Source organism: Monodelphis domestica, chromosome 1 (genome assembly GCF_027887165.1).
Source record: "Monodelphis domestica isolate mMonDom1 chromosome 1, mMonDom1.pri, whole genome shotgun sequence".
Lineage (NCBI taxonomy): Eukaryota > Metazoa > Chordata > Mammalia > Didelphimorphia > Didelphidae > Monodelphis > Monodelphis domestica.
In genome coordinates this window covers 122,637,110-122,651,946 of record NC_077227.1, presented here as the reverse complement: position 1 = coordinate 122,651,946, position 14,837 = coordinate 122,637,110, and the positions used below count along the sequence as shown (strand labels likewise).

General features: G+C 38.6%; 1 protein-coding gene across 3 annotated transcripts in view; it reads left to right on the top strand.

The window, feature by feature from the left end:
* Positions 1-14,149, top strand: part of ARNT2 (aryl hydrocarbon receptor nuclear translocator 2) — a 268,147-nt gene extending 253,998 nt beyond the window's left edge. For all 3 annotated transcript variants that reach the window (XM_001367918.3, XM_056806028.1, XM_056806035.1), the window contains 2 exons: positions 6,292-6,428; positions 8,746-14,149. In XM_001367918.3, the coding sequence (XP_001367955.2) occupies positions 6,292-6,428; positions 8,746-8,844 (236 nt within the window). In that variant the 3' untranslated portion in view covers positions 8,845-14,149. The remainder of the gene's footprint in view (positions 1-6,291; positions 6,429-8,745) is intronic.
* Positions 14,150-14,837: the final 688 nt, after the last annotated feature.

Sequence of the window (14,837 nt, the reverse complement as noted above, 5' to 3'; positions counted from 1 at the left end):
TATACCAAGTGGCCGATCCAATCCCCAAAGAACTAAATTTTTGTTGGAATAGATCCATGAAAGAGTTTGCCATTGTAACTAAGTCTAAAAAGAGTAGCAAAGCCAAATGTGAGGCTAAATAATGTGAATAACTGTTTTCAGAAATCCAATGAGTTCTAAACAGCCTGAATAATATAAGGTATAAATGTCTTGGTGAATTATTTAACCGAGTGAGATAATAAGCTATTTACATTAAATGGGCCTTTGGGGTCTAGGATGTGTGTGTGTTGGGGGGGTGGAGTGATTAAGGCCTCGCCATAGATTATAAATATTTAATGCAATCTTACATTTTTTATATATCTCTTAGGAAGTTTCGAATCTTTATTGAAAACACCACTTTTTGCCCTATGCTTACTCTGAGTTTTTAATTCAAAGTGAGTGATCATAGAGAGGCAACAAGACAGAGTAGATAAAGAACTGGTCTGGGAATCTGGAGGACTTGGATTTAAGTTGTAACTGATGCTTATTAGCTTTGTGATTCTAGAAGACAAATCACAACTTCTCGGGGTTCCCAGGCCACTATCCAGGACTCTTAAGTTACAGAGCAAGGGCTGATCGTCACTGGAGGTTCCATATACCAATAAAAAGACAATTCTAAAAAAATTAAGTGAGCAGTAGTCCCTGCCCACCATATCTCTCTTTTGTAGTGTACTGCCACTGCTATTCCACATGGTGACCTCATCCAATTAGGTATAACCAGATGGGATCTCTGAGGGTGAGCCTCAGACATGTGAGCCTTTTAAGAAAGCATTTTTTAAAAATCTCCTTGCCATTAGTGGTCATCAGCAGGATGCCTGAATCAGCTGAATATCTTGAAAGGGAAACTGTCAGCAAGGGTAAAGTTGCAGTGATTGATCCCAGATGAAAAAGGAGCATGCCATCCCACTGCCTCAGCTCCCTGGGATGCCACAAGCCTCCAATAGGATACATTTCACTCAGTGGGGGTTTACTCTTACCACAGTCTGGTGGAGACACCCAAGATCTGGTGTGTTGTTAGGAAATGGCACTCCAAGCTCCATTACAACTCCCAGCTGTCTTTCTTTCCATTTTTGCTGATAGAGAAAATGACTGCTGATTCTTGGCGCCAAAATGGCAAGTCTGTATATGCAGCAGCTCTAGGATGGCACAATTCTGATTTTGATATTCTAGGAGCAACCTAAGCCAGCTAGCCCAGGAAGGCTGTAGAGCTGAATGGCAGAAAGAAAGGGAGACTGAAGAGTAAGGATGAGATACAGATAGGATGCCTTAAGAAATGAGAAGTCAACTAATGAGAACTTTTCATCAGAATTTTTTCTCTCCATTTAGTTTTCAGGAAGAGGCAATTCTTTTGTTTTTTTTAAATGTTAAATTTTATTTTTCTCTCAATATTTACTTTATTTCTTCCTTTACATAGTTTCTTGGAATTCACAGCTTTGTACCAAAATGAAAGGTGGTATTTGCTTATTAAATATATCAGAACTTTCTCACCCATTTTCATTCTTCTAAATCTACATACTGTGTTTTGGTTTGGCTTTTGTTTTGTTTTGTTTTGTTCTTATCTTCTGTCTTAGTATCATCTGTAAAATATAATAGTGGCAAGGGTTAGACAATTGGAGATCAGTGACTTGCCCGGAATTACACACCTTGGAAGTGTCTGAGGCCAGAGTTGAACCCAGGACTTTCCATCTCCAGGCTAGAATAGTTTATCTAGGCCTGGAGTCAGGAGGACCTAGATTCAAATCTGGTCTTAGATATGTCCTAGCTATGAGACCCTGGGGAAATCACTTAGCCCCAATTGCCTAGTCCTTACCATTCTTCTTCCTTAGAATAGATATTTACTGCGGCAGTTAGGTGGCTCAGTTGATTGAGAGACAGACCTAGAGATGGAAAACTCTGAGTTTAAATCTGGCCTCAGATACTTCCTAGCTGTGTGCCCCTGGGCAAGTCACTTATTCCCCATTGCCTAGCTCTTACCACTCTTCTTCTTAGAACCAATACACAGTATTGATTCCAAGACAGAGGATAAGGGTTTAAAAAAAAACTAAAACTATTCTAAAACAAAGAACATTGAAGTAACTCTAGTGTGTATAAGGGGAAAACGTTTTTGGTGTTTGTTTTTTTCCGGCATCATTTAGGCTATTATCTAGGATGTGGTGTAATGTACAGGGTGTCCCAAAGGTCTTTGTGCAGTTTGAAGCCTTAGCCAAGACTTTTGGGGCACCCAGTATATCTAGGAAAGTTTTAAAAGTTTGATGACTAAATGAAATCATGAGATACAGGTAAAAGACCTTCTATAATAGGGAAGTTTGTTAAAATTATAGCTCTATTTTTGCTAAGGGATATCTTAGATGTGTTTATACATCCAAACTTAGTATAGACTTTATCCAAGGATGGCTTCTATTTACTGTTTGCCATTTACTATTTGCTAAACCAGCATAACTGATCAGGAGAAGGCAAACTGGAGGGGAGAACCTCTCCACAGCCCAGAAAGGCAGTTATGCAAATATATCCTCACTACCCTAAGCCTGTGGGACAAGAGCAGGAAGCAAGTGAGGTAATTTGCTTCAGAAGAAGCAAATTCTAAGCAAAAAATACCTCGTATCAGTTATTTCCTGCCCTCCCCAGAAAACTTCCAGGGCACATTCACCTGAATCTTTTACATTTTACATATTAGAAATAGTTGAGTTTCAGAATAATGGCCCTGGAGTACCTAATAATATTCCAGAATCAGATTATTTTTGCTCTTCTGTACTTAATAATTTTTAATAAGGATTAAAACCAAAAGGGTTTTCTTGCTTTAGTAAGAACTTGGAAGTCCTTTGTTGACCTTTAAGTGAAATAAATGATATTATTGATAGCTAGAACACCTCCATGCCTCTGGTGGTCATAGTTAATTGAGAGATAAATAGACAGACAGACAGATAGACAAATATATAGAGAGATGGACAAGTAGACAGACAGACAGATAGATAGATAGATAGATAGATAGATAGATAGATAGATAGATAGAGAATATGTATGTGTGCTTACACACACACACACACACACACACACACACACACACACACATATATGTTCATAGCCGCACATATTTCACAAAGATCTAAAGGAAGGCCATTTGGGACAAGAAAATGATGCTTTCCAGAAACCATGAATGTTCTGATTTGTGCTCTAAAATTCTTAAGTATTTCAGCTGATCTATGATTTTGTCGAAGCTCACATTCCCTTGGCTGACAAAGAGAATAACCCTCTGAGTCTCAATAGACTATCTTTCAAGATACTTTAGCCAAAGAAAGTCATCATCTGCAGCCATGGTCTATTGATATTCTTACACCTAATGATCATCAAGTGTTAATACACTCACAATTCCCCCTGAGCACTTAACTCTATTGAAATTACTGACACTGAACTATTGTGAAATGAACAAGCCGTATCTGACACATCCTTGGTCTTGGACTATCTGTCCCAGCATACCTAAGTGACGCCAATTCTACACATATAAAAAGGAGAATTACTAGTGAGTATTGACAGCGTTGCCCAGATCTCTTTGGGCCAAATTCCCACTACTTGGTATCCATTTACCTTGAATATGCGCTATCTGTATTCAAAGTCCAAATTTGGTTCTTACCATTAAAAAATAGCTCAGTAAAGATACAGGTTGGGGCATCCTGAATTCTGGAAACATCTTCAAACTCCACAATAACCAAGTGCTATTTTCTATGGCATAAGACCCTCCCACTAGCAAACAGCAACAAAGGGGCTGATTTTGCCACAATTAGGACCTGATTTGTAGGAATAATGAACCCTGTGAGAGGTTCACATGTATTCAAATTATCACTATTCCAAATTATAACTGCATCACATATGGTCACTAATTTGAGCCCAGTAGATAAATGCAGTAGGAATTCAAATAATAAGACCACTTAAGGATATTATTCATACTGAATGGTGTACTTTATTTTTCCCTCCCCACAATGTGGCCAAACCCAAATTCTGGGGAAATCAAAGGCCTATTAAAAACATATAATTCTCTGAAAGAGTGAGCAGGAAGGTTTATGGATATGACAATATTGTGGAAAAATCATTAGAGCTTGCCTTATACTTTTTCATGAAAATTCCTTTTGTCTAAATGACAGTAGAGTTCTATTAGAGTAAATGAATGGCCATGAATTCGTCTGGATAAAGTGCAGCTAGCCTCTCTTGCTTTTGAAAATGCTATTAATACTATAGTTACCACTTAATATTCTGTAAACACTGGTGATAGGCTCAGTAATAAATACAAAAGTTGCTATAGTAAATGATAGTTTATCAAGGTATTTCTTCTTCCTGAACATATCCCAAGGTCCAAGACTGACATAACATCCATGCTTCAGATGGTGTATGCATTTCCCATTGATATCAACTGGAGCAATGCACTGGACATATTTGGCTGTGTGCCCACTGAGAGGCAACCTAATGTCTCAAAATCATTATTATGATGCTTTGAATTGGAAATAAAAAAGTCATATTTGATGTGGTTGAAAGGAGGAAAATAAACCAATAATTCCTGGTGGAATAAAAAAAAGCATTTTAACCTAAAAATCTGCTTGTTATACTATTTTGCATATTTTCTCCATTAGGTGTTCTTTAAAAATAATACAAGAATGGCACAGCTAACAAAAAAATTTTAATTAAAAAAAATGGAGCAGCTAGGGAGCATAGGAGGGAGTGTATCAGGTCACTTAGCCCATTTGCCTAGCTCTTACAACTCTTCTGCCTTGGAACTGACACTTAATATTGATTCTAAGACAGAAGAGGAGGGTTGTTAAAAAATAATAATAATGTATAAGAGCTGAGTTACCTTTAAGTAGTTCTTAGAGATCTCAGAGTCCCTTTCAAATGCCCTCAAAAGTTCTCTTCCTCTTTTTAATAGACTGAACTTCTGGTCTATGTAATGGTAAAATTAGCCTCCTAAAGCGAAACAAATAGGGGCCAGGTCAGATAAATGCTATATTTGTGCCTCACTTGTTATTTGAAAAGATCTTAGATCATTTAGAATGACATATATGGGCATGCACATACACATACACCCCCCATATCAAATTGACTAAGAGTATTAAAAAGAAAAGAAAGAAAAGGACTATTCCAAGGAAGCATGGGAAATGAGTTAAGATATTATAAGACACTGGAGAAAAGGGTAATTTCTACATTTGGATGTGAAACTTACCTCTAAACATCCTGGAAGCCAGGGCAGAAAGGGAAACATGGGGTTTCATCATTTTCACTGTTGAACAAGAGAAACTCAAAGATGAATTTGCCAAGTAGATCTTTATTGAGGGGACATTGGGTAACATAGTGGTCAGTTTTATCAACTATGAGACACAAAGAAATGCTCCTGGAATTGATTTTGCTCACATTAAGTATCCTTAAAAGGTAAGAGGAAATTATTATCTTATCAGAAGTAATAGCTGATTCAAGACAGTATGATCTGTGATTGAGTTTGTTTTTCAATCAGAGCCCAAAAATCCAGGTCTGATTGAGGATGCTTACAACCCTACAAGCATCTTGGAATCCAGTTTTGTTTTGTTTTGTTTTGTTCCAACTTGATCTATTTAGTTAGTTTGCCATGAGAACCCAGTTTAAAAGTGAATCTTTTAGGGGTGGCCAGGTTGCTCAGTGGATAGAGAGCCAAGCCTTGAGATGGGAGGTCCTGGGTTCAAATCTGACTTCAGACACTTTCTAGATGTGTGACCCTGAACAAGGCACTTAACCCCCATTGCCTAGCCCATACTGCTCTTCTGCCTTAGAACTAATATTTGGTAGTGATTCTAAGATGGAAGGGAAGCATTTTTTTAAAAAGTGAATCTTTTTACAACTTGTGATAAATACATTGTCACAGACAGTACTAATGAACGTGCCTGGCAGATGTTATATCAGATGATCATTTATGACAAAATGTAAACCATTCTATTAGACGAACAGGTGGTCTCCAGAGCAGGAATATGACAGGGGACCAGGAAGAAGCATTGCCTTTCTCATCACATGAACCCAAAGGCATAGAGGATTTCTCTTTCTCCTCAGTCCATCTGCCATATGGGTGCTTGATTTCATTTTTTTTTCTTAACCAGAGGGAAAGAGAAAGACTCTCCTTTATGTGACAAGTACATAAGCTGAATTCTAGGTGAAATATTTTTTTTCAGATTTATCAGAGACACTAGAACTGAAATAGTTCTTAGAGATCTCAGATCTTTAGTATCCGTTTTAAAGAAACTGTCCTGCATCGGAATCTTTCAGCTGAAAGTGGACAAAGTAGCGGGCAGTTTCAAGGGAGGCCTTCAGAGGTCTGGTCGCAGTGGCAAAACCAGCATCATAATCAGCAGAGCAGTGACCAACATTCACATCAGCAGCCCAATCAGACTGAAGTATTCCAGGTAAATAGAGTACCTTCTCATAGGTACCGAATACTTTTATCTGCTTCCTATTCTCTTCTTCCCTGCTGCAGCATTCCAAGTTTTTGCTTGTCCTCATTCAAGACCATAACTATGCCCCTTGATTAAAAGGGAATTAGGATGGGTGACCTGGGCAGGTCACTTAACCCCCATTGCCTAACCCTGACCACTCTTCTGCCTTAGAACTAATACACAGTATTAAATTCTAAGACAGAAAGTAAGGGTTTTTTCTTTTTTTTTTAAGGGAACTGGGTGCTTGTTTCAGCAGCGCATATACTAAAGGGGAATTGGAGGGAGAGGGGAGAGGAAAGTAAACATATTTCCAGCTATTTTGTATTTAACATGAATTCATTAAACATTTATATAACAAGGGGGCAGCTCAGCAAATTGAGAACCAAGCCTAGAGATGAGAAGACCTGGGTTCAGATTTGACTGACTTTGTATACTTTCTATCTGTGTGACCCTGAGCAAGTCACTTAACCCCCATTTCCTAGCCCTTACCACTCTTCTGCCTTGGAAACAATACTTAATATTGATTCTAAGCAGGGAGCTAAGGGTTATGTTTTTGTAATTGATGTAACATAGTAAAATCTTTAAACTTATTCAATATCAAAAGAGAAAATTTCATAAGGACAGATCTGATATCCCATTTAAACCATATTTCCCCAGCAAACTGAATATAGTAGATCCTTAAGGAATGCTTATTATGATTGAGAATATGCCCAGAATCTCAGAATTCCCCCAATATGAAAAATTCTAGCATATAAAAATAAATGTCAGCCATATCCCATCCACAATGTTGCCTGACTTCTGCAGACTTCTTTGGGCTTTAAACACCTCCAGCAGCTAGGGCCTGTCCACCCTGGGAGGAGCTCATATTTCTTGTCTCTTCACTAGAGAGGGAGAGTTCCAGCGCCACCCAGTCTTTTACCTTGTCTCTAATCCAGTTAATCATACTGCAGTCTGATTAGTTTGTCATGGAGGCATCTTTCCCATGGGATGTTTCACTCTCTGCTGTGATGTTGGCTGCCCCATCACTTGTGCTCAGGGTGGACTGGACCTGGCTTTCTGGATATTGCCCCCACTGTCTTGCAGTATAACCCAGTAAGTGGTGATTTCTCCTTTCTGATTGCAATGACTCTAATAACAACAACAAAAATCTCACCTCCAGAAGGTTCAAGCAGGTAAGATGAACTCTGTATCTTTTCCTAAGCCATTCAAATAGCACTCAACCCTACCCTGCCATCCCTAATATTAGGGCCAAAGCTGTTCATTTCCCGTTTCATCTCTTAGCCTCCTTTTGGCCTGGGCTAGCCTTGGTTGGATGAGATGTCCTGTCCATAGTGGTACCCTGGACAGCAGTGAAAAGGAAACTTTGAGCTGGGACATCCCGCCTATTCAAATCTCTTTCTCTTTCTTTTTTAAATCTTTTATAGACTGTAGTAAAAAATCATTTGTATACTGATGAGGCCATGGCTTTCCAGAACTATATACCTTCCTCTGTCAACTACTCAGGTTCCCTTTTTCATTATTAGCTTGCTACTCAGTGTCCCTATGGATGAATGTTTAGAGATACAGTTGCTTTTACTGTCATTAAAAGGCAACCGTTTCATCTTACACGTACAGAGTATCCAGGTTTTATATCAGGTCTTTTGTGTGAGCATTTCCTTAGCCATCAAAAAGGGTAATCTTTTGTGCTTCCAAAATAATTTTCCTTACAATGGATCTCGAAGCACTTAACCAACATGAAACCTCCCCATAGCCCTGTGAGGAATGTACATGTTTCTGTCCCCATTTTCTACATGGGTAAACTGAGGCACAGAGAAGTTAACTGATTTGTTAAAACTAAAGACATTTATGCTGGAAGCAAAACTTGCCCACTGAAATCATTATTTTTCACATAAATAAAATATAAATTCTATGATCTACTAGCTGTTCCCCCTTTACATGTCTGTTGCTTTATAGGTGTCCATAACGTACAGTATACACAGACTAACCTGCATTTTGTGCCTTCCTCTCAATGTAAAATTCAATTTGTTCACATAGACTAGTTTGTGTATACTTACCCCTAGTAATGCTCTTAAGGAGAAAAATTGTTGCCAGTGGAAGGAGAATCCATAGCAATCCTTAGAAAACCATAGTCTGATCTGAATTTTTCAGAGGCTTGTGGAGCAATTCCAGGTTGTGCCACTTAGAAAAATGAATCTGAGCCTATCTGGCAGGCTGGCCTCCTGGGATCTGCCCAGTTCTTTACCAAGTAACCCAGCTTTCTTTTTGGCTTTTTTCCCTTCTTCTACAGGACATGCTACCGATGCCAGGAGACCCAACCCAGGGAACAGGCAATTATAATATTGAAGACTTTGCTGATCTAGGCATGTTCCCACCATTTTCTGAGTAACATCTAAGAGGAAACAAAAGAAGAAATCTCCCTCTACCCAGCGCCATTCTGTGAAACCATTCCCATTATGCTTGGGGCCTGGCTTTGTCAGTGTTGTATTACCATATGACCCACCAAGGAAGGGATCCAATTTCTTGTAGAAATTCCCTCATCTTTATTGTTCATATGTAATGTACATTACGAGTGCCTGGGCTTTTCTATGGCTATCAGATATGGTACTCTGGGGAGTGGTAGAAATATTTTTATTTCATCTTACTTTATTTTGCCTCAGAAGTGAGTTTCAAGGGGTCCTTCCTATCGGAATGTGAGCCACCTCTGAATAGACACTTTGGGTCTTTTTAAAAACAATCAGTGACAAATTTAGTCAGCACCCAAGGGAGAGGTCAGATAACACCCAGGGCTAAGACCTACTAAAATGAAAGTAAAAACCGTGTTAACATATTGCTTTTTTAACTTCTGTTTGGCAAGGGGGGTGGGGGTGGGGGATGGGAAAGAGCAGGGATTCCATTTCTTTTTGCCTACTGCCATGTTGTTTTAGTTCATATTGAAGATGAGAGGCAAAAGCCGTTAACCTGGGCCAGAGGAAGCCCAAGAGCCTTTTCCTTTGCCTTGCTCAACAGAACTAAATCTGAATGTGTGTACATCTTAGTGCCATTTGTATATTTTGTGCTGTGTGAAGTGAATTTCCTGTTCTGGTAGATTCATTTTTATCTTGTGTCTGTCATGTGAGACCAAAGTGGGGTAGGGGGAGGGGGGAGAAGGGGAAGGGGCGAAAGGGAATGGAAAAGAAGATGGTCCACTGGGAAGCACAGCCATGGTGGTGGATTCTACATTCCCTGAGCTCAGAAATGTTCTTGCAGATTGATAGTTCACATTCAGTGGGATGGAAACGGCATACTTGCAAATGCTTACGTTCCTGGTTTTGCACTGATTGTATGACCAAGACTAAGACTTCAATAGTAACTAACTAGAAATCAAAGACAAGTGTTAATTGTTCACTAAAGTTACCTCAATATGGAACTTCTAGCGTCTGATCATCTGATAACAGGGGGAGGTATTTTCTTTTTCTATCAGTTTATCCCATCTCCTAATATAAGTGACAACTGCAGGCCATTTGAGGTTCTCATAAACTCTGTCAGATCCAAATTTGTCCATAATGAGAATTTTTGCCATTTCTCATGCTTAAAGGCAGTCTATAGTAAGTCTCTTGTCCCTATCTTGCAATGAGTCCCAAAGGAATAGCTCTGCGCTGAGCACAGCTTCCTTCTGTAAACTGGAAAGCACTGAGTGATGTCACTGACACAGCCTCAAGCAAAAGGCCTTCCTGAAAATACAATTGTTGGAACTTAGGTTGTCTGGGACACTTGGGACCTTTTTAGTGAACATTTCAAGAGAAGGTAATGCTCCTAAGAATATGCTGTGAACCTGACCGTGATTCTCTGGTCTGAAGCGACCAGTATCCATACAAATCTGCTCCAAATATGCAAGCTTTAACTTTTGTCAGGATTAGCAATCCAAAGGGGACAGTGTTCCCACCCATTTTTGCCACTAGAATCAGAAATTTCTAATATCCAAAACAATTTAGCCTCTGCTGCATCACCTCTAGAAGGGATTTTCTTTATTCTCCTAGCCAGTGTATTCCTACAAAATTGCTCTGTTTTTCATCATCTAATTATGTACTGTATATAATTAATACCTGGAGCAATAGAAAATTACGTATAAGTGATCATCTCCCCTGATTTTCAGCTTGTTCTTTCTTCAAGGTTGTTTATATATTCACAGAGAGTTTATTTTTTACCTTTGATTTAAGAAAGGATTCAAAGAAATTATTTCAGCTTTTCACATTCTAGTTATTGATATATATCTCATCACCACTGCATCCCTGATATGTAAGAATGAAAGAAATACATTAATTTATTTGGCAAATGGTTAAGACAAAAGGGTTACCATCCAGCAAGGGGGGAAGGGGGGAACAACACTTCGTTAAGCCTTCCATGGAAATATGTGTGTTCTCCTTGAAGGCTATGAAGACTGAATGAACCAATGATTGTTTAATGAGTCAGGCAAGAAATAGCCTGTGCTTCCCTTCCCCATCCATTCCAATGAGCATAAAAAATTCATGCTTTCTAGGGCTGTCTGAATGCAGAGTGGGCTGAGCTCATAGTTTAGAGGTAAGGTGGAGACGTGTTCCTGATCCTCCCATTGTATTGCATTATAGAACACTGAGACCTTGTCATTTCCAACTCTAAATCATTTGCTTCTCGGATTAACTTTGGGGTTGAGATCAGTATATTCAGAAATGCTGAAGGTTTTCCTCTCTTAAGGTCTCATACGAATGATGATCTATAGGAAATGTTTCTCAGAACACTTTCATACCATTACCAGCCTGAAGTTCTGAATTCATATTCTGAAAACTAATACTGGTTCTACATTTATATATGTAAATACACATATAAATAAAGGGAAAGGGGGGAAATTCATGATACACATATACATATATGTGTACATATAGTGAGATTTTTAACTTAATGCATCTAATTCTTTCATCACAGTCTGACATCAGAAGTCATTATGCTTCTAGGAGAAATGGCAAGCAATTCAGATTACTTCCTCTGAACTTCCTGAATGTCTTACATTCTGACAGCCAGAATATCCTGAAACAGCTTCTGCTTGGCTGCCAATGCACCTGCCCCTTTCCACTCTTGGTAATTACAAATACATAGCTAGCCATTGACACAATACCTTTCAAATGAGGCCAAGGAACTTTTAAATTAAAATGAGATCCCTAGTAAAATGAGAAATAAAATGAAACCAAATTGCATTGATGGGTTTGACATGAAAGGCAAGACAGGTTAATGTTAAAGTGTAATCAGTAGACCAGTAAAAGTTGTTCTTGAGCTACCTGCTGTGTGCCTAAAGAATATGAAATAAGTATCAGACAGGGTCCTGTCCTTAAGGAGCTTCCATCTTTCCCTGTCTTACAAAGGTTTTTGTTCAGGGTGCAGACAATTTCATTATTCTTTGGGCCCAAAGACTGGGATTGAATAGGTAATTGAAATCTAGAAGTATACAAAGAATTCCAGAAATCTAACATTCTTCCAGTAAAACATTTTATGAAGATTACTAACAAGTCCTGTAATATCCCCAAATCTTCGGTTCTATGATAAGGAGTCAAACTGACTCCTCTGAGCTATATTATTTTCCATTTTTTCCTGCTTACCTGCAGAATAAGGAAATGGCTAGAAAGCCCTCTATTTTTTTTCTTAAGAGGAGAGGCAACAAATCTAGAATAACTCACAAGCTAGATAATCAATTCTCACTGTTTTCCTAATTAAGGAGCTGAGTGTGGAAAAATTATTTTCTGTAATCCCACACTCATCTCTGTGACTATAGAGGAGAATAGAAATAAAAATCAATGTCCGTGCATGTAAAGGAAAAGTACTTACTGCACCGTGGTATGTGATCATTTAGTTTTGAATAGGAAAAAATGTAGTTTATCTTTTCTGTGGCATATTATGTATTTGGAGCAGGAATTCCCCTAGAATCTATTTGGGCAGTCCCAATGTTCCCCAACCAATCCTCCTCTGTCTGGGCAGTGGAGTTGATGTTGGGTTTGGTAAAATGGGTGACATTTAGTCTTCTTGTAGAGCACAAAGTAAAATTTCCCCCCTTATTCTGTAATCTTGATAGTTTCCATGTTTTCCTTCTCTTTTCCTGCCCCTCCTACTTTGTCTTGACTGCTCAATTTTGAATGACTTCCCTTGAGGTAAATAGGATCAGAAGCAATCGCTTTCCTTTCTCTTTAGTGGAAAGAGAACCCTGTGGGTGGCAGTCTGCCTGTTGAGAATCAGCAAAAACACCTGAAAGGAAATTCCATAGGGGCCATGCTCACTGGAATGAGCTTGGGAGATATGATTATTCCATCAATAAAGGCTATTTAGTGTAAGCATTGACTTTTATCCCTGGTTCTCTGTTCTATCTATATATTACCAAGGACTGAAAATGCTGCCTCAATCTCCCTTTTGCTTATGCCTACATAGCATCTAGAACTGGAAGAAACCTTACAGATCACCTGGTCCAGACACTGTAATTTATAGGTGAGGAAACTTAGACTCGGAGAAATTAAGCGATGTGTCCAAAGTCAGAAAGAGAGTGGTGGAGCCAGAATTCAAACTAAGGTTTTGTGACCTCCAAATCAGCACTCTCATGGAGTCATCTGGGACCTTTCAGTTATTCCAGTTGTTTTCCTCAGGAATTGCTATCGACAAAGCCCACAAAATTTACATTTGGAATTTTTTCTTTTTCCTGATGAGTTAGTTATCAAGTTGTAAGAGGAAAACAGGGGCCCAACTTTGCTTATAACTCTGCACCCACTCACCAAAGGGGAACACATTGAAGGCTGCTCATCCAGCAGTAAAGTAGAATGAATTCATTCATTTTCTTTTGGTATCTCTTGCCAGGAGAAAAGACTAATGGAAAATGTGCTGGGCTAGTGAATGCGTTCAGCTTGTGGCAAAGCCACTTTACAATTATTATAATGTTTACCATGAAATGAGCATGAACCAATAACTTAACACATTGGCTTTGCAGAGTTACTATGTCAAATAGGTGTCTAGGGGCAGAGACCACTTTTAATTTTCCCAGGTAATGATTTTTATTAGAGACAGAATCCTGTTTCCTGATGTGGCTTCATAAGCAAAGAGAATAACATGATTTGCCAAGCCATGACTTCCCACACTATAGAATTAAGCTTGCAGAAGTGATATGCCCATCATTCCCACTCCCACCAGAAACACACTGCAGTACTTACTGCCTTTGACAGCAGTTGTTTGGGGGGCATAGTGCCACATGGTATAGGATTTACCAAATTACTCTCACATATATTTTTATACATAAGGGTAGGCTTTTTGGAAAGTAAAGACAGCTCCTGAATTATAAATGCCTTATCAATGTTTTGCTGCCTTTGCAATGGTCAAGCTTGGGTTGATTTCTAAGGATTTGGGTAAATCTCATTTTCTAAGTCATCGAGTTATGGTTTCATGGACTGCATGGACATGGGACATCTCTTTATTCCCTTTAAAAAAAATCAAAGAAGTCCTAGACTGACTTCAGGGGACAAGTTAAGCACTTAATTCTCTGGTTAAATTCTTCATGTGGATGTGAATTGTGCTGTGGATGAAATGTACTTTGTACTTCCTGAATGTTCTATATTTATGACTAACAGTTATAAAGTCATTTGTGTAAATGTATAACTAATAACTGACTTTTTAAAAGTTCAATACAATAAAAAAATCATCAGCTGTGATTATTTGATTGACCTTGATTCTAGAATTGTCCAATACTTATTCCATCTCCTTTGGGGTTAAGGATATATATTCCAGTGATCATATCATATTACAGTTAACACTATTAGATATAGCTGATATTCAGGGGAGAGACGCACATTCACAGACCCATAGCACAATACTAATATTTGCCTAGAATGATAAAATACTAGAGTAGAGAGTGCTGGAAGATCATCTAGTCCAAACCACAACCACCCATGGAGGAGTTCCTCCTGTAACATTCCTAAGAAGTGGCCCTCTATGATCTAGCCTCTGCTCAGAATCTTCCATGGATAGGAAAGTCATTACCTTACAAGGCAGTCCTTTCCATTACTAGATGTATCATTCCTAATATTGAACTGAAATCTGTCTCTCTATAGCTTCTATACATGTTGGTTCTCCCTTTAAGACTGTTATACTTTTAAGTCCCCCCAAGTTAACATTTTGATATGTCAGAACACAATTACTAAAGACCAAGAAACTTAGGCAGACCTGAGTTTAAATATAGCCTTGGAAACAGTTGTGTAACCTTAGCAAATCACTTGTTTGCCTCAGTTTCCTCAACTATAAAATAGGGATAAAAATAGTACCTGCCTCTTTAGATTGTTATGAGGATCAAATGAGATAATATTTGTAAAGCACAGGGCACAATGCCTGGCATGTAGTAAG